The 16,124-nt window shown below is 42.3% G+C and overlaps 2 protein-coding genes and 1 long non-coding RNA gene across 6 annotated transcripts; 2 read left to right on the top strand and 1 right to left on the bottom strand.

Annotated features, from left to right (window-relative positions):
• The first annotated feature begins 5,184 nt into the window (after positions 1–5,184).
• Positions 5,185–7,333, top strand: LOC123132236 (uncharacterized). Its single transcript, XM_044552015.1, has 3 exons — positions 5,185–5,602; positions 5,733–6,026; positions 7,074–7,333. The coding sequence occupies exons 1-3, from the start codon at positions 5,331–5,333 to the stop codon at positions 7,075–7,077; spliced, it is 570 nt and encodes a 189-aa protein (XP_044407950.1). The 5' UTR covers positions 5,185–5,330; the 3' UTR covers positions 7,078–7,333.
• Positions 7,334–8,485: 1,152 nt separating this feature from the next.
• Positions 8,486–11,309, top strand: LOC123132235 (uncharacterized). 4 transcript variants are annotated; one of them, XR_006464592.1, is made up of 5 exons: positions 8,488–8,862; positions 8,940–9,229; positions 10,288–10,635; positions 10,729–10,860; positions 10,949–11,308. It is a non-coding gene; the product is annotated as an uncharacterized lncRNA (long non-coding RNA). The 4 variants fall into 4 exon arrangements; XR_006464591.1 differs by having other exon boundaries at positions 10,959–11,307; XR_006464590.1 differs by having other exon boundaries at positions 8,486–8,862; positions 10,288–10,860; positions 10,949–11,309.
• On the bottom strand, positions 10,668–15,475 carry LOC123132234 (polynucleotide 5'-hydroxyl-kinase NOL9). The gene is made up of 9 exons (XM_044552014.1): positions 15,234–15,475; positions 14,441–14,538; positions 14,317–14,350; positions 13,679–13,848; positions 13,272–13,452; positions 12,972–13,152; positions 11,949–12,060; positions 11,715–11,842; positions 10,668–11,010 (listed from the first exon to the last, which is right to left on the bottom strand). The coding sequence occupies exons 1-9, from the start codon at positions 15,425–15,427 to the stop codon at positions 10,963–10,965; spliced, it is 1,146 nt and encodes a 381-aa protein (XP_044407949.1). The 5' UTR covers positions 15,428–15,475; the 3' UTR covers positions 10,668–10,962.
• Between the last annotated feature and the right edge of the window lie 649 nt (positions 15,476–16,124).

Here is a 16,124-nt window from a genome sequence, read left to right as displayed (position 1 = left end):
GCGCGGCACGAGGTCGTACTTCTGCCGCATGGAGGAGACGAGCCTGAAGGCTTCGTAGGCGTCCTCGGCGTCTGCAGCGACGACGCAGGCGAGCGAGGTGATGGTGGCCTCGAACGGGGGCGCCCTGGCCTCCAGCATGCCGGCGAACACGTGGCGCGCGGCGGCGGTGGGGTGGACGGGGAAAACGGTGTCGTCCGCGGAGGCCAGCAGGTGGATGAGCTGGTTGTACTGGTGCACGGCAAGGCGGAGGTCGGGCGCTGTGTCCGGGCCGGAGACAGCCGAGTCGAAGGTTGCCATGGTGGCTGCGGCGGGTGCAGTCGGTGAGCGTGCGCCCCTTCCAGCCGGTGGATAAGATGAAGAAAGGAGTGCAAAATGCAAGGGTTAATTTGCAAAATTGAAACGTTTTTGCAGATCCACTTACGTAGGGACTGTGGGTTGAATATAGAAAACAGTAGGGGCTTTTTTGAAAAACTGGCGCGTTGGTGCCGCCGGACTCAATCCGTGCTTTATTATTATTAGGGAAAGATTTATTACCTTTTCTTTTTTTTGTTTTCTGTCTATTTTTCTTTTCTTAAATTCTTGAACTTTTTTCAAATTTAATTAACTTTTTCTCAAAATCCATGATCTTTTTTAACATTTTGGTGAACCTTTTTTAAAGTACGATGAAATTTTTGTAATTGGATAATTTATTTTCAAATCCGATGAACTTTAAAAAAATCGATGAACTGTTTTAAAAATTGATGAACATTTTTTCAAAATCGATGAACTTTTTCACAATTCGTTATTTTTTATTTGTGTACATTTTCCCAATTTCGTGAACTTTTAATCCACAAACATTTTTTATAAATCTATGATCTTTTTTTTATTTCACGAACATATTCAAAAATGTAAAAAACTAGAGACCGGTCTTCTTCCTGAACTAGCAGAGCAGCACAGCTGGAACAAAATGGTAGCGAGGCGAGTCAATGGAGGGAACGATTTGTTCTCAGCGAGCGAGCGACAGCGAATCTAGAGGGACCGATGAAGCGGTGTTTAAATGGTCCGCCGCCCGCAGCGGGTCGCAGTAGGCGCCACTTCTCCAACAGGCGGCTACAGCGCCCAATAGGAGTTCCATATTTTCCATGATTGGATCCTATTTAGCGCTTAAGGCGTCTGTATTAGGCCATTTGGCAAATCGGCGCACACCCTCTCATTACACTAGTTCTTATATTGGCCGGTCCAAGTAGTTTTTTTCACCGGCTCGGATTCCGCCGAGTTTTTCTGGGCGATTTTGCCTTCGGGTTTCTCATGTCCGTTTTTTTATTTTTCTTTTCCGCTTTCATTTTCATTTTTTGCATATTTTTTCATTTTTATTTTTCTTGAACTTTATTTTGAATTTGTGATCTTTTTAAAATTGTGAATTTTAAAAATTCGTGAAACATTTTTAGAAAACACAAATGAATCCGAATTTGCAAAAATCAAATTTGAGATTTTTTTTCCAAATTCATGAAAATTAGAAAATTCTAAATTAGGAACAATTTTCAAATTTGCAGACATTTTTCCAAATTCGTTATTTTTAAATTTTTAACTGATGAACAATTTCAAATTCATTATCTTTTTTCAAACTCATTTTTTAATTCATGAACTTTTTAAAATTTGATTTCATCAATAATTTTGAAATTCCTGACTTTTTTTCAAACTCATGAATTTTTAAAATTCAGACTTTTTAAAATTCGAATTTTTGAACATTTTAAAATTTATGAACCTTTTCCAAATTCATCGTTTTTTAATTCGTCATTTTTCCAATTCATCAACTTTCTCCAGATCCACAAATTTGTGGACATTTATTCAAATCCCTTATTTTTTTTTTGAAATTTGTGAAGTTTTGAAAATTCATATATTCAAGAAAATTTATTTAAATCCGCTAATTTTTTTGAATTCATGAAGTTTGTCCATATTCATAAACTTTTTTTCAAATCCACAAATTCAAGAACATATATTCAAATCCTTGAAGTTTCTCAAATTCACGATCTATTTTTCAAATTCATGAATTATTTTTAAATCTGTAAATGTTTTAAATTACACAACAAAATTAGAAGTACCATGAAAAACTGGCTGTTTTTCTTTCTTGGCTGACCAATTTCACAAAATATCAGAAAAAAAATAAACTAGCTTTTTTTAGAGAAACAAAAAAACTAGCGGGCGAGCAAGCTAGCGTGATATTGGGTCGCGGGCCGCCAGCATGCGCGCGAGTGCCAGCTTCCTAAGACCTCCTCCAATGCAAAGGTGCTTGGATGAGGTGCTAAGTGCATTAAATACCTTAGCAACTCAACTCCTCAATGCATAGGTGCTTAACTTTTGTTAAGCACACCTTATTTAATGAGTTGGCACCTAAAGTCTTTCATCTATTGGTCAAGTTGTTTCATTTAAGTGGTTTGCCTAGATTCACGTACTTGGCATTGGTTCTTCCTGGTGTCACCAAAGTGTTCTCTCTCCTTCTTAATTGTTCTGCCATGTCATTTTTTCATTTATGTGCCATGCTTAGCACCTGTCCACCATGGAGCACTGAGAAAGGCCTAACTGGCGCTTAAAGCGCCGACTAGGAGCTCTCGTTTCCATGAGCTCCTATACGATACACGTTGCGTCAAAACAGTCGGTGCTTAGCACAGGCGTGCTCCCGACTAGGCCGCTTCGTCGTAGCATGCCGGCGCAGTATAGCAAGCCGGGCACTATAGCAAGCGTCTTTTTTCGGTGGGATCGGCCGCTGGTCGTCCTCTTCGCAGCGGGTCAATGGGGTCGCCGTCAAGCCTGGTCTAGCCAACCTCACAATTGAACTCCATGCAATGGCGTTGTCGAGCCTGCTTCGACAGGAAGAACACCCCCACCGAACGCACGTGAAGGCTAGTCACCTGAAATGCCGGTGACATGAACAAGGTGGGTGGAGCCGGATGTGAATATAATGTGACAATGAAGGCTAGTCACCTGAAAATGCTAGCAGGCCCGTCGATGAGGGGGAGCGAAGTGAGCGACCGCACAGGGCCTCCAAAATCAGGGGGCCTCCACCGATAAAAAAAACCTGAAGATGAAAGCTTGGTTCATTGCCTCGTCTTGTTAAAAGTCGCCAAAAAACCATTACAGGAAAGGCCCAAACAACAGATCAAGGCCCGATGCCCTGATCGGAGGCCCTGGAAGCCTTAATCCAGGACAGGAGGCATATCGATCGATTCTACCGGCGTCTCGGCAAATAATACGGCGAGGCCCTAAGCAGTCGTGCTCCTGCCGGCGCAGTAGCCTACGACGATCCCATCCGATCCCATCGGCTGATCGTCTTGCTGCCATAAAAACGCAACAGCCGCGGACTGTGGTGCCGTTCCTTGCTTCGATCAGGAAGACCACCAACAAAATCATTCAGAAACACGCCCATGTCCGGACTACTGACTGTATTTTAATCTTCAAGTGGCAGGTTATTTTTTCAGTTTATTTTCATGTATTTGAAGATCTGGTCATTCTCCAGATCATAACCATATGAAGCTAATTTTATTCAGTTTGATCATTTATAATATGTTAGGTTTTCTTCATGAATATTCATCATGTCTACTAGAATTACAAAGATGATTTGGTGCTGCAAAGCTACCGGAAGTTGAGGCTCAATCTCAAACGGATGCCCTTATGGATATATTGTGAGAGACACTCAACTTGATTTTGAAAGTTAAACTGCAGATGTGAATGTTGATAATGGTCGTGATGATAATGCAGCAGAGGTTGACTGCTCCTGATGGAAAGGTTTGATGATGGTAATTTTGTCAATAAAGGAGTTGCAGATAATACTCAACGGATTGGCGGCAACAGCACTTGAAAACAATATCTCGGAAAAGATTAACTACAAAGATATCATTGAAGATTTACTTTCACGAAGACTAGATGGATGCTCCTCTTTGGTAGAACATGAGGTTAGTTTGTTGTTGCACTATCATTTACTGTTTTTTAGCATGCTTGTTTGATATATGTCTAAATATTGTACAAAATAAAACAGACTTGAAATTATCTAACAAAATGAGACTGCTTTATGCATATTAATTCTTCTATTATAGGAATTGTTCAAAATTTTGGGCCCTTCTTTTTGGTTTTCGCCCGAGGCCCCGAATTTCTGAAGACGGCCCTGAATGCTAGTGACATGAACAAGGTAGGTGGAGCGAGTGTGTGAATATAATGTGACAATCACAAAGCAGATCCAGCCTTTTGGCTTTGGTGTTGCCTTTCATGTAAGGGCCTCTTCGGATTGCGGGAATATGAAAACGTACGAATAAGATAAACGTGGGATTGAGATGTCACATCTCCCCTTCCCTGTCGGCCGCTGCTTCGCAAGGCAACGATCGGTGCTAGTGCCCGCTCCGCCGGCCCGAACGCGCACGCCGGAATCAGAGGCGCGCCGCCCGCCGCGAGAGGCAGTGGGCAAGGGAGAGGGACATGGCGGAGCAACCCATGCGCCGGCGATCGGAAGGGCGAAGAGCCCGCGAGGAAGTGGTGATCCGCTCCTCCTCCGTTTATATTATCGTTTTTTAGATGTTTAAGTTTAGAACTTGTCTGGAGATGAACTGTGGTGATCTTTTGAATGATGTGAAGTTGGTTTATGTGCATTTCATTGTTCGTTTGATGTCGATATATTTTTCCATTGTCGCGTCCGGCGTCCGCGGACGTATAGGGGGGCAGATTTGGTAATCACGGCTGTAGATGCTCTAATAGCTCCATGTGTTGTCATCCACGCTAATGCAGTTTCGACGTTTTGAACTGTGACTTATGTACGATGATCTTCAATCAGTAAAAATAGACTGGTCTGGTAGCAATGCAAATCTTTGCCCCCAAGAATACTAATAGTAGGATCCATCGTGTCAGCCAAAAACGCCATCAAATCTTGACCGAGAGATCTCACAGCGACGTGTGATAAACTAAGCGAGGCGCCGATGAAACCTCGCTCGAACATCCCCTCTGCCGCTGACTCGATTTTTCGCGGCCTTGTTAAACCCGCCGGCACGTCGTCGTCAAGATCCCCTCTGCTTGCACGCAACGCAATCATGGAATTGGAATGAATCCCCTGGTGGCTCCTGCTAATCACAGCGTGACGCACTTGCCCAAATCCAAATCTTCCTGCCTCTCTAATCTGGTACTAATCCAATCCAGGTAATCATCAACCGATAAAGCAAGAGCTGCGGGTCCCACGCGGCGGTCTCCGGTTCGTTGTCGCCAGGACCCGACAGCGAGAGGCGATGCGGAAATGGAATGGAATGGGAGGTTGGCAAAAGCAAGAAGAAGACATCCACCTACTTGCCTCCTGATCAAGGAACCGATGGTGGATGGATGGAGCATGCCACTTGAGCGCCGCTGCCCTACGTCAGGGGGCACAGCTGTGCGTGCTTACCCACCAATCTTCTTGTGTGCTTACCATATGCAGTCGCGTGGCGAGGGGAGGGGCAACAAACAGCAGAGTTGTGCCGGCGACTAATCCGGGAGCAAAGGCGAAGGCCAACACAACAAACTTCCTGACTGGCTCTGTTCAAGATTCCTCCGTTGATTGCAAAGGGTCCGTGCTGGTTGGAGGAGCTTGCTCCGGTTCATCATCACCAAGGTAAACAAGCAATTGCTTTCTCGTTCTCTCTTTCATTTCGATGAAATTGAAGCAAACGCCCTTGGCAAGACCCAGCCTTTGCTCGTCATCCTCTCTTCATTGCTTACTCGTCCTCTCATCAAAGCTGCAGCCTGCAGGGTAGGTGTTTGTGGAATTGCCTCCTTTGCAATTGCAACAGCAGCGGCAGCGGAGTAAGCAAGGAAGGGCTAGGGAGAGCAGCGAGGAAAGGATGGGCATGCCGCGGGGGCTGTCGGCGTACATGGTGGACATGGTGTGGGCGGTGCTCGCCGGGTGGGTGTCGGCGTGCCTGCTGGTCGCCAACGAGATCGCCCGCGGCATGCGGGCCGGGGAGATTGGCCCCTTCGTCGTCGGCTGAATCTCACTTCGGGAACGGGAAATCCTCCCTTCTGACTCCTTCCTTCACGTAGGTGCTCTGCTCTCAACCTTCTGCTCTTAGTTTCTTTGCTAGTAATAACTCGGTGCTTCCTCTCTAAGAGAAAACTATGGTGCCATATTATGTCCTTTTTTTTCTTGCACAATTCGTGATATCAAGCGATTGCGGATACCTTTCTTGATTACCAGTTTCTGCTCTGTATCCTGAAATAACAGGCTATGTGTTAATTTACTCTGGGATTTATGTTTGGAAAATCTATACTAGTATCCCCTCTGTCTCAAAATGTAAGACGTTTAATAAGAAGCTAATGAGAGATTTTATACAGAGTAGTTTTACATGGATCAGTTATGACTCAGACGTACCCCTGTTTCTGCGGCTCAATCTTTTAGGCATTACATAGATGATGGAATCTGACTTTTTTTTTTCATTAGTCATGGCTTATTAATTTCTGGTACAATTTTCAAGAGGTAATAGTTACTTCCATGGCTATAGATGTTACACCTTTTCAAAAACAAATCTACGTTCCAAGTTTTATTGTTTCCATTTTAAAGAGTGTCATTCTGTAGGCCTGTAATGTACTAAAATTGAATGGCATTGCCATACTCAGCCCCGATCAGCCTGAATTCCTAATGAAACATTCATTTGATGCTTTTGAAATCTTCACCGTCTCAGTGGCACCAGCTGGAATAGCTACCCACGAAGATCATTAGCTTGTGTAGGCTTACATATGATCAACATTTTTATTATTCTTCCAAAGCAAATGGAACAATTTACTTGTGTAGATTGTTGCAAATGTGCCTGGTCATTTTTTAACCTTACTTTAATTCCCTTTCTGTCATCAAGTGGGAAGAAAGGTTTCATGCCCATTGCTTGATGCATCATTCTTAAGCTGCCTAAATTAACTGCTTATGTTTCTGGTTTGGAGCCATAATGACATGTTCAGTTAATTTCATCTGCTTGCCCGATTAATAACTTCTTTCAGATTGAAATGGGATTTGCTTGTTTTAATAGTTATGTTTGCCCTGTTGCTTCTTATGCTTTTCATCACTTGATCTGATGACTTAATTGTTATTGCAGGTAGTTTTTTGGCGGATCCATCCATGGATACACATTGCATTATACTGTACAAGTCCCTAAATCTCCATTAGTGTTGAGCTGAATGGCTTGGCCATTAATAGAAGTGACAGAGATTCTAGATGATGCTTTCTTCTCTCCTTCCTTTCCACAATTCTTCTGTTCTGTGTAGTAATGTAAATAATTTATTTTCCTTTTGCATTATACTAGTTCTCTAAAGATATGTGCAACTGCATAAGAATGGGTCATAAACATATGTGCAACTTCATGTTATGTTCTTTTACATTATGAATGCCCTAGTCCGGAGACTTGGTTCCGAAGATGAAGATCAAAAGAACGTTCCTCTTGAGGACAACTGGCAACCACCTACTCAGGTTCAGGAGTTCTCCGACATCACTAGGATATGCTTCATCACAAGCCACAAGCCTCTGCCTCCTACTTACCTTCTTTAAGTATTAATCGAGTCCATCAAGGCCTCTCCATAGGCGACCCAATGCCTTCTGCAGTCGGTTCTTTCAGCAGAATCTTCCTCAATCTAAAGGAGTTAGCGCCACTAGCGAAAGCTTGAAGGACTCGGGGCTACCGAGGACAGGTTTCCCCCAGGGTAGGCGAATGATGAGGATGCGGACCAGCAGGCCAAACAACCCAAGTTTTTAGGGCCGATTTGGGGGGTGGGGGTGTAGCTGGGTCATATTTTCTTCACTGACAGGGTCAACCGTCCGGACATATAGAGGACATTAAGGAGTCCGGCTATAGATGATATAGCATATAATACTATACAAGGCAGATGTAGTATCATATACTTCCTCCGGTCCTTTTTACTCTGCATATTAGAATTCTCTGAAGTCAAACTGCACAAAGTTTGACTGTATTTATATGAAAAAATATTAACATCTGCCATGCTAAAGTTATACAATATGAAACTTTAAGTCATGGCACGTCTATTGATATTAATTTCAGATTATGAATGTTGGTACTTTTTTCTATAAAGTTGGTCAAACTTTATGAGGCTTGACTTCAGTCAAATCTTATATGCAAACTAAAAATGACCGGAGGGAGTACTCCCTATCTAAAAATATACTCCATCCGTTCCAAAATTCTTGTCTTAGATTTGTCTAGATATGGATGTATCAAGTCACGTTTTAGTATTAGATACATCCGTATCTAAACAAATTTAAGACAAGAATTTTGGGACGGAGGGAGTACTTTCTCTATAAAGAAATATAAGATCGTTTAGATCATTAGAGTATCACATGTATGGCACTAAAGGTCGGCCGAAATCTAAAGATTGACATGGTCCCATAAACTACGGCTGAGCCGGCTCGTGGTCTTGGTAAAACCACTGGCAATGTCGTTGTCAATGTCAAGATCCCCTCGCTTGTACGCAATCATGGGCTCTTGCTGATGCTAATCACTTGTGACGCCTTGCCCAAATCCAAATCCTCCTTCCTCTCTAATCTGGTAGTATTACCACTAAAATCCAACCGATAAATGATTGGATAAAGCTCCGGCTTCTCCACCACGTGGCGATCCCCCGTTTGCCCCTGCGAGGCGATGCGGACACGGAATGCAAGGCTGGCGAGGAGACGGGCAAAAGCAAGAAGAGAACATCCACCCACCGAGTTGCCTCTTGATCAAGGAGCCGATGGTGGATGGAGGAGCCGCCGCCGAGTGCCGCTGCCCTACGTCAGGTGGTGCTTAAAGCGAAGGCCGACACTCGGTCTCCGTGCTCCGTTCAAGATTCCGGCGTCGGTTGCGTGCTGCTTGGGGGTCGCTCCGGTCCATCACCAAGGTGAAGAGGCAATTTACTTTTACTATCCCCTCTTTGATTCGGTTCCCGGTCTTCATTTCGTGTCTTCAAAGCTGCAGGCTAGGTGTTTGTGGAATTGCCTACCTCCTCTGCAACTGCAGCGGCAGCGCCAGCGGAGTAAGGAGGGAAGGCTAGGCAGAGCAAGGAAGGGAAAGGATGACCATGCCGCGGGGGCTGGCGGCGTACATGGTGGACATGGTGTGGGCGGTGCTCGCCGGGTGGGTGTCGGCGTGCCTGCTGGTCGCCAACGAGATCGCCCGCGGCATGCGTGCCGGGGAGATCGGCCCCTTCGTTGTGGGGTGAAAAATCTCGTTCCGGGTCCTCCCTTCTGATTCATTCCTTCGTGCAGGTGCTCTGCTCTAGTTTCTCTGAATCTTTCCATGTCTTCTTTTCTTGCACAGTTTTTGATATCAAGCGATTGCGGACACCTTTGTTGATTACCCTCCCTGCTCTGTATCCTAAAATACCCGGCTATGTGTTAATTTGCTCTGGCATTTGTGTTTGGCAAATATGTTGTTGTAGTAGTACCTAACAAGAGGCTAATGAGAGACTTTATACAGACTAGTTTTACCTAGATCGGTTATGCTGTATTAGGGAGAAGTGATACATTTTCCCAAGTCACTTCTGTTAGTCCTGTCAGACATACCCTTGTTCCCGCGGTTCAATCTTTTAGGCATTGGTACATAGATGATGGATTCTGACATTTTGTTTCCATTAGCTAGTAATGGCTTATTAATTTCCGATACAATTGTCAGGAGGTAATAGCTAATCTACTGTGCTAAAACTGAATGGCATTGCCATACTCAGCCCCGATCACCATGAATTCCTGAATCAAGCATTCTGATACTTCACCATCTCAGTGGCACCAGCTGGAATAGCTATTCCTGAAGAGCATTAGCTTCAATCAGCAAACTGCCAAATAAAATGTGTCCCAAGCAGAAACATCACAAATACCGCCACGCCCTAGGCCGTCACAAGGGAAACTATACCCAAATCCTTTTTATCCGACATTAATTTGGAACTGCGTGCATCTAAAGCGCCCTTTGTGTAGGTTTATGATAAACTTTCTAATTATTCTTCCGAAGCAGATGAAACAATTTACTTGTGTAGATTGTTCTAAAATGCGCCTGATCATCTTTTCAGCCGTACTTTAATTCCCTTTCTGTTGTCAAGTGGGAAGAACGGTTTTATGCCATTGCTTGATGCATCATTCTTAAGCTGCCTAATTTCATCCATTATGTTTCTGGTTTGGAGCCATAATGACATGTTCAGTTAATTTTAGTCTGCTTGCTTGATTAATTACTTCTTTCAGATGGAAATAGGATTTGCTTATTTTAATGATTATGTTTTCCCTGTTGCTTCTCATGCTTTTCATCACTTGATCTGACGACTTGATTGTTATTGCAGATAGTTTTTGGCGAATCCGGCCATGGATACATTGCATCATACTGTACAGACTCCATAAATCAACATTAGTGTTCAGCTGAATGGCTTCGGCCATTAACAGAAGTGACAGATTTCTAGATGATGTTTTATTTTCTCTCCTTTCTTTCCACAATTCTTCTGTTATTTTCCTTTCACGTTATAGTTCTCTAAAGGTATGTGCAGCTGCATAAGAATGGGTCATGCTATGTTCGTTTCCCCTCTTTTGTAGAGCTAGTTTTGCGGCATCCATACAATCTGCTGCATGGCTAGCAACTGTGGAGAAAGATGGGAGAATTCAGATCGCGTGGTGGACTCTACTAATGTAGCCATGTAGGCAACAAGGATAGCTAGACATATTTCCAGGACATGTAATGTTAGTCTGTCATACGACATCTGTATACTAAAACAAAATAAAAATTACAGGTTCAGTAACAGGACGAGATTGCAATACAGTACATGTCTTTGTCCTGGCCATCAACTTGTGTAATCTGATCAGGTTGTTCAAGGCCAGTTTGGCAGAAATTACACTGATATGAAGTTCCATACATGTCAAAGGTATAGTGATGTTTTTTCATAGGCTGGTTGTTCATGGCAACCGAGATATGTGAAGTTGCTTATCCCCGACGGTCATAATTGTTTGTAGACATCTGCAGGTCTCTACAGATCTCTCAGCCTGGCAGTTATATCATCCACTGTGTTTGGCACCTGCAAGTACAAGGTTCGAGTGAGAACGGATCATGAGACGCATCGATGGAATAACAGATCCATCGTACTCCACACATACAAGCACAAGTTCAGCAGAGTGTAGGTGGAGAAGTGGAGTTTTTTTGTTCCACGTGGTCATCCACTGTGTTTTCATAGGTGGAGTACCATTCTAGCTGACCATATGGTCCTAGCGATGGACTGAACCTTAGTGCGTGGGAAAGGCCCCATCAATCCCTAATGCTTTTGGAAGCAGGTTGAAATATTGGAACTAGAGATACTTTGTCATGATCAAAAGGAGAGGAGAGGCATTGCGTCAAAGGCATATGTGTTACTCCATCAATTCCAAAATAACTGTCATGGTTTTAGTTCAAAATCAATACTGATGCAGGATCATGCGGCTAGATTTCCCAACTCAAAACATGGTTCATCAATTAAAAGAGGCTAAAATGTGCCTGGACGGGACATATGCACAATTTAAAGGCGTCGGAAATATTGACCTTGGGAATTTCCGGAAATATATTCAATTGTAGGCAATGGTAATTCTCGAGAAGAGAATACAACTAACCAAGAATTTGGCTATCACATCCTAAGCAGTAATTTATTTGCCCTTGTGGTGATTAATATACAATCATAAGGAAGTTTAAACAGTAGTCCATGCTTGCAGAGAAAAACAAAGAAATATAATTCTGACGACTGTTTATTACCTGAAAGAGGCCGTCGGGTAGTGCGATACAACTTGGAAAAATGATGTCAACATTTTCTAGAAGCTGATGAGGAACAGGTGTTATCAGATGAATGCAGTCTCCTGGAATATCAATAGCCTTGACGAAACCTAATGTCCAACTCAGCACGAGACCAGTAACATACAATAAATTAGTTAGTCTTATCAGTTTACTTTAACAAAAACACTAAACAAGGAAAGAATAAATCTTACATACCAAGTCCCATGCACCAAGGGGATGAGCATTCCGTTGACAAAGGGACAGATGAACTTGATCCAATACCGACGATAGTACCAGCCAAGAAGTCATATACTGAATCACCAGAAATCTATACAAGAACACCCATAGAAACTATATTAATAGACAGACCCCAAAATCAATATTCTGAGCATTGATAGTCCGTACCAAATAAGTTTTATCTACACATAATGAACTGGAATTAAGAGTTAATTTGCCCAAACTGTTTTATACCATTTGAAACTGTAAGTTGCTAAACTACCACTGCATTATGTCGACTTATTTAGGTAGATTAATTTTGCAAGTAGTAAATTGTTTTATTCTGTTGTATTAGACAAGCGGTACATATTCATTAGCATTCTGGTCAGCAGTTTATCTTATTTATGCAAAATAAAAGTAATTGCGTAAACATTAAGTTCTCTACATACAAATGAGGAAAATTATAGCTACAACTTAGAAGATAAGATTTGTGCACATTACTACCCTACCACGTGACACTATGTACGCAGATATATTTTTGGCAAAACAACCATAGGGGGGAGGCCCCTACGTTTCACACATTTAGATTGTAACCATAACTGAGGTCTCCTGCATCCTTTGACCCAAAGACTCACAATCCAATCCATTTTGATGATTTGGCTCAATGTTGAAGCTTCAAAGGAGCCTCCGATTACTATCCAAGATATCATCCTTTTGTGGCTCTTTATTCGCACTAGTGTAAAAGGAGAATGCAAACTCGGCGTTGCTAAAAGCTCAGTATTCAGAAAGGTATGCAAGGTGATTTGTTTCGCTGTTACGAAATATACTGTTTGGAAAATGGAGTACAGTAAGGAGTAAATGGACAAGCAACATTTTGTCATATACTCCCTCCGTTACAAAATAGATGACCCAACTTTATACAAAGTTTGTATAAAGTTGGGTCATCTATTTTGGAACGGAGGGAGTATTCAGCAACGCTTCACTGCTACATGATCAGAATAAAATAGATGGAGAAGCAGTCACCTGGCTGTGCAGATCAATAACCTGTATTTTTGAAATAGGAAGCTGAAATGGGTCTATAGCAGCAATGCCTTGCACTAAATCATCAGAAGAGAAAATAGGAAAGTCCCTCGGCAAGCACTGCCTGAAGTATGCAATCAGTCTGAGGTCACGAATCATCCGCGCCTCTTTCTTCACCAACAGACTGCATTTACATAGTCATGACTATAAGAACGATTTAAAGATATATCATTTCATTAAAATGAATGACTCAAAACAGTTGTTTTTTTGTTGAAACTGGGCTCAAAACAGTTAAAGACTTACTGTCGAGGAGAGTTCTGTGCAGCGCGAATTTCAACTAGATTAACCTGTGAATCTCCCTTGTGTGCATCCAGCCAAAACGCACCACCTGGTAAATTTTTACCCTCTGCTGTGGTGTTTAGCCGAATAACATCGGTTGGGGATACGTATCTCAGTATCTCTGACAGAACATGAAGTCCAATGCCTAAAATTCACACGGTACAACATGAAACTGGACGTTTGCGAGAAAAGAATAGGAAAATGCAGTCAATTAGCAATAACAGATATTAGTATTACAGGTGAATGTCCCATTATGCAAGTCAAAATCCAAAACTCATCCTATCATATTTTCCCCTCCAACCTTCCACATTAGCCATGTGAATTACCAGCACAAACCTTGATGCAAAGTAGTGCAATCAATGAAATCTCACCTTTCACCCATCCTGAAGTGTTGATAACAATCGGTATAGCTGATTTGTGAGGGTTATCAGCCTCATTGAAGCGATAGAGTTCTTTAAGAAAATAATCATAAAGCCCAAAGATGTAGCTCAAGAGAAGTTTTGGGTTCTTGTGTGCAGCAACATCACCAAAAAAGAAGCACCTAGAATATGTGGGGAAAATGTATTAGACAGCTTGCAGAAGACCATACATGAGAACACAATGAAATATCAACTGGTACATATGTTTATTTCAGTAAGTATCTGATATAGATATATTAGTTCATGTGATGGCCACTTGAACTACTGTGCTAAAGATAAGACTCTTAACGGGTAAATGTAGCTATTGCAGAATTGGTAGAAAATCAAACTTCATAATGTTTGAGTATTCATAATATCTTGGAAGAGAACAAAATATTAATTTGACCCCTGAATGGTTAACAATATTAGAATAAGAAATTTAGGAAAAAAAATTGACAAATGAAATAGCTTTCTCACATACAGTAATCTATTTTAAATTAAGCACAGGATTGTTCCTAGCAGCACCAAAAGGTAGTTCGGTGAGTAAATTGCAAATATTATATGAAACCATATAAGACTCTGCAAAACTAAACCTCCTGAAATACAATTACCTCTTTGGAGCCCGCAGGTATAGCATTGTCAAATCTGAATTATCAAAAAAAATGAACAGAATGTTCAGCCAGGGATAGAAACATTTTGAAGGGGAATTAAAAGTTGAAAACCCTGAGCCTGTACCTTTAGCTTGTTCCTCAAGTACATGAAGTGATACAAAACCTGGAGGTGTGAACTCAGGCTGGCCAACATCGGTATCCAGGTACACCACCCTCTTATACCTGTTAATTGAAGTGAAAGAATCACAAGAACTGATCTGAAAGTAGATAAGCTAACGGCAAATAAAACAGAGCAAATCAAAAAATTCTGATCTGTACAAATTATGCAACTTGTGTGAACTAGCAGTTGAACTAGTTTATTCTCCCATTAAAAAAAAGATGAGGCTAGTGCAACCAAACTTACCAGCTAGCACAACATTTTAACTATATGCAACCAGACTAGTGCTGACCCCATAAAAACTACTAGTACTTTCTCACACTTCCCAAAGCCATAAAACAACCAAGAAAGTAAAAAACTATTGGTACATAGCTACTTCATGAGGGTTTAATCGACAAAATCAAAGCTCAATAATCTTTGTAACTAACTCCATTTTGCGCTTTTCAAATGCAGATTCTTTTTTCACTATAAATAGTAAATACAGATAGCATGTCAACTGAATTCGTAGTGTATAAAATAAGTATTCAAATCATATACCAAAGCATTGCGGTCAAACAATTTTACTATTTATAAACTAAAATGCAATGCTTATTTATACTGAAATTTAGCAAAGCAGCACCGTCCCATTTCCGAGCATGAATAACTCGAATTTAAAGTCTGCCTCTAAAATTATTCGACAATGTGCACATTCAGCTGCTTTGGAGTGAAGCAGAGCAGAATGCGACGAGGAGAGGACAGGCGAATTCTCCGTGCATTTCACCTTGCGAGGAGGGTGTTGAGGAGGAGGCGGGAGAACGCGGACTTGCCGCTGTTGCCGGGGCCGCACACCACCACCACCGGCGGCGGCCAGGTGCACGAGTCGTACGCCACCGCCTCCGCCGCCTCCTCCCACTCCCGCTCCCTGCCCCTCGCCTCCTCCGACCCCTCGCCGCGGCCCATGGCGCCTCTCTCCATCTCGCTCGCTCTCTCTCCGCAATTCACTCACACAGCACGCACTCAGCGCTCGTTGGGTACTCTGCAGTCTCCGACTGGGTATTTCATAAGCCAAGACTGTCACGCGTATTGCGACTGGGTGTCGAACGATAGAGGGTGCCGGTACGTTCAGATTGGTGATGACAGGTGTCATATGTTCTTAGGCCTTACAATGCTTTAAATTCGAGTTATGACAGGTTCACAGGTGTCATGTTAATGAATGAGACTGGTGATGAGAGGTGTCATGTTCTTAGAAGGTGATTAGTAAAATAAATCGAGTTTTTGTTAAACATCAGTGTTTTTCTTTACCGGAGGGATGTCTAATTAAGAGTCTATCCTCTACAAATAAGCATCGATATTTAAAAAAAACTAGTTTATTTATCTGAGTACCTTGCATTGTATAAGGTCAAAAAAATTTCTAAGTTATAGTTGGGTCTAACTTGGTGAGAAAAAAAAGATCGAGTCTTATATGATATAAAAATTCCCAATGTGATTCATGACGAAGGTACGATGGTACGCGAGTGGCCATTAGGCATGCAAGCGGAAGACGTACGCGAGTGGCCATTGTACAATATGAGAATTAAGCCTAACACGATTATCGAAGTAACAAAGGTTAGTGTGTTTCCTCATGGACGTCGTCCACTTACATCCTTAATGGCCATTGTCCCATAAAATATTG

This window comes from Triticum aestivum, chromosome 6A (genome assembly GCF_018294505.1).
Source record: "Triticum aestivum cultivar Chinese Spring chromosome 6A, IWGSC CS RefSeq v2.1, whole genome shotgun sequence".
Lineage (NCBI taxonomy): Eukaryota > Viridiplantae > Streptophyta > Magnoliopsida > Poales > Poaceae > Triticum > Triticum aestivum.
Note: the sequence above shows the minus strand (reverse complement) of the source record. Positions and strands in the feature narration are given on the sequence as shown.

Bases quoted from the DNA above. Each gene is read 5' to 3' on its own strand.
- LOC123132236 (XM_044552015.1), top strand. From the start codon at position 5,331: ATGGATGGAGCATGCCACTTGAGCGCCGCTGCCCTACGTCAGGGGGCA. The intron at 5,603-5,732 runs GTAAACAAGCAA...TCAAAGCTGCAG, and splicing joins TCCGGTTCATCATCACCAAG to CCTGCAGGGTAGGTGTTTGT.
- LOC123132234 (XM_044552014.1), bottom strand. From the start codon at position 15,427: ATGGAGAGAGGCGCCATGGGCCGCGGCGAGGGGTCGGAGGAGGCGAGG. The intron at 13,453-13,678 runs GTGAGATTTCAT...TGTGAATTTTAG, and splicing joins CACTTCAGGATGGGTGAAAG to GCATTGGACTTCATGTTCTG. The intron at 13,153-13,271 runs GTAAGTCTTTAA...ATGTAAATGCAG, and splicing joins GCACAGAACTCTCCTCGACA to TCTGTTGGTGAAGAAAGAGG.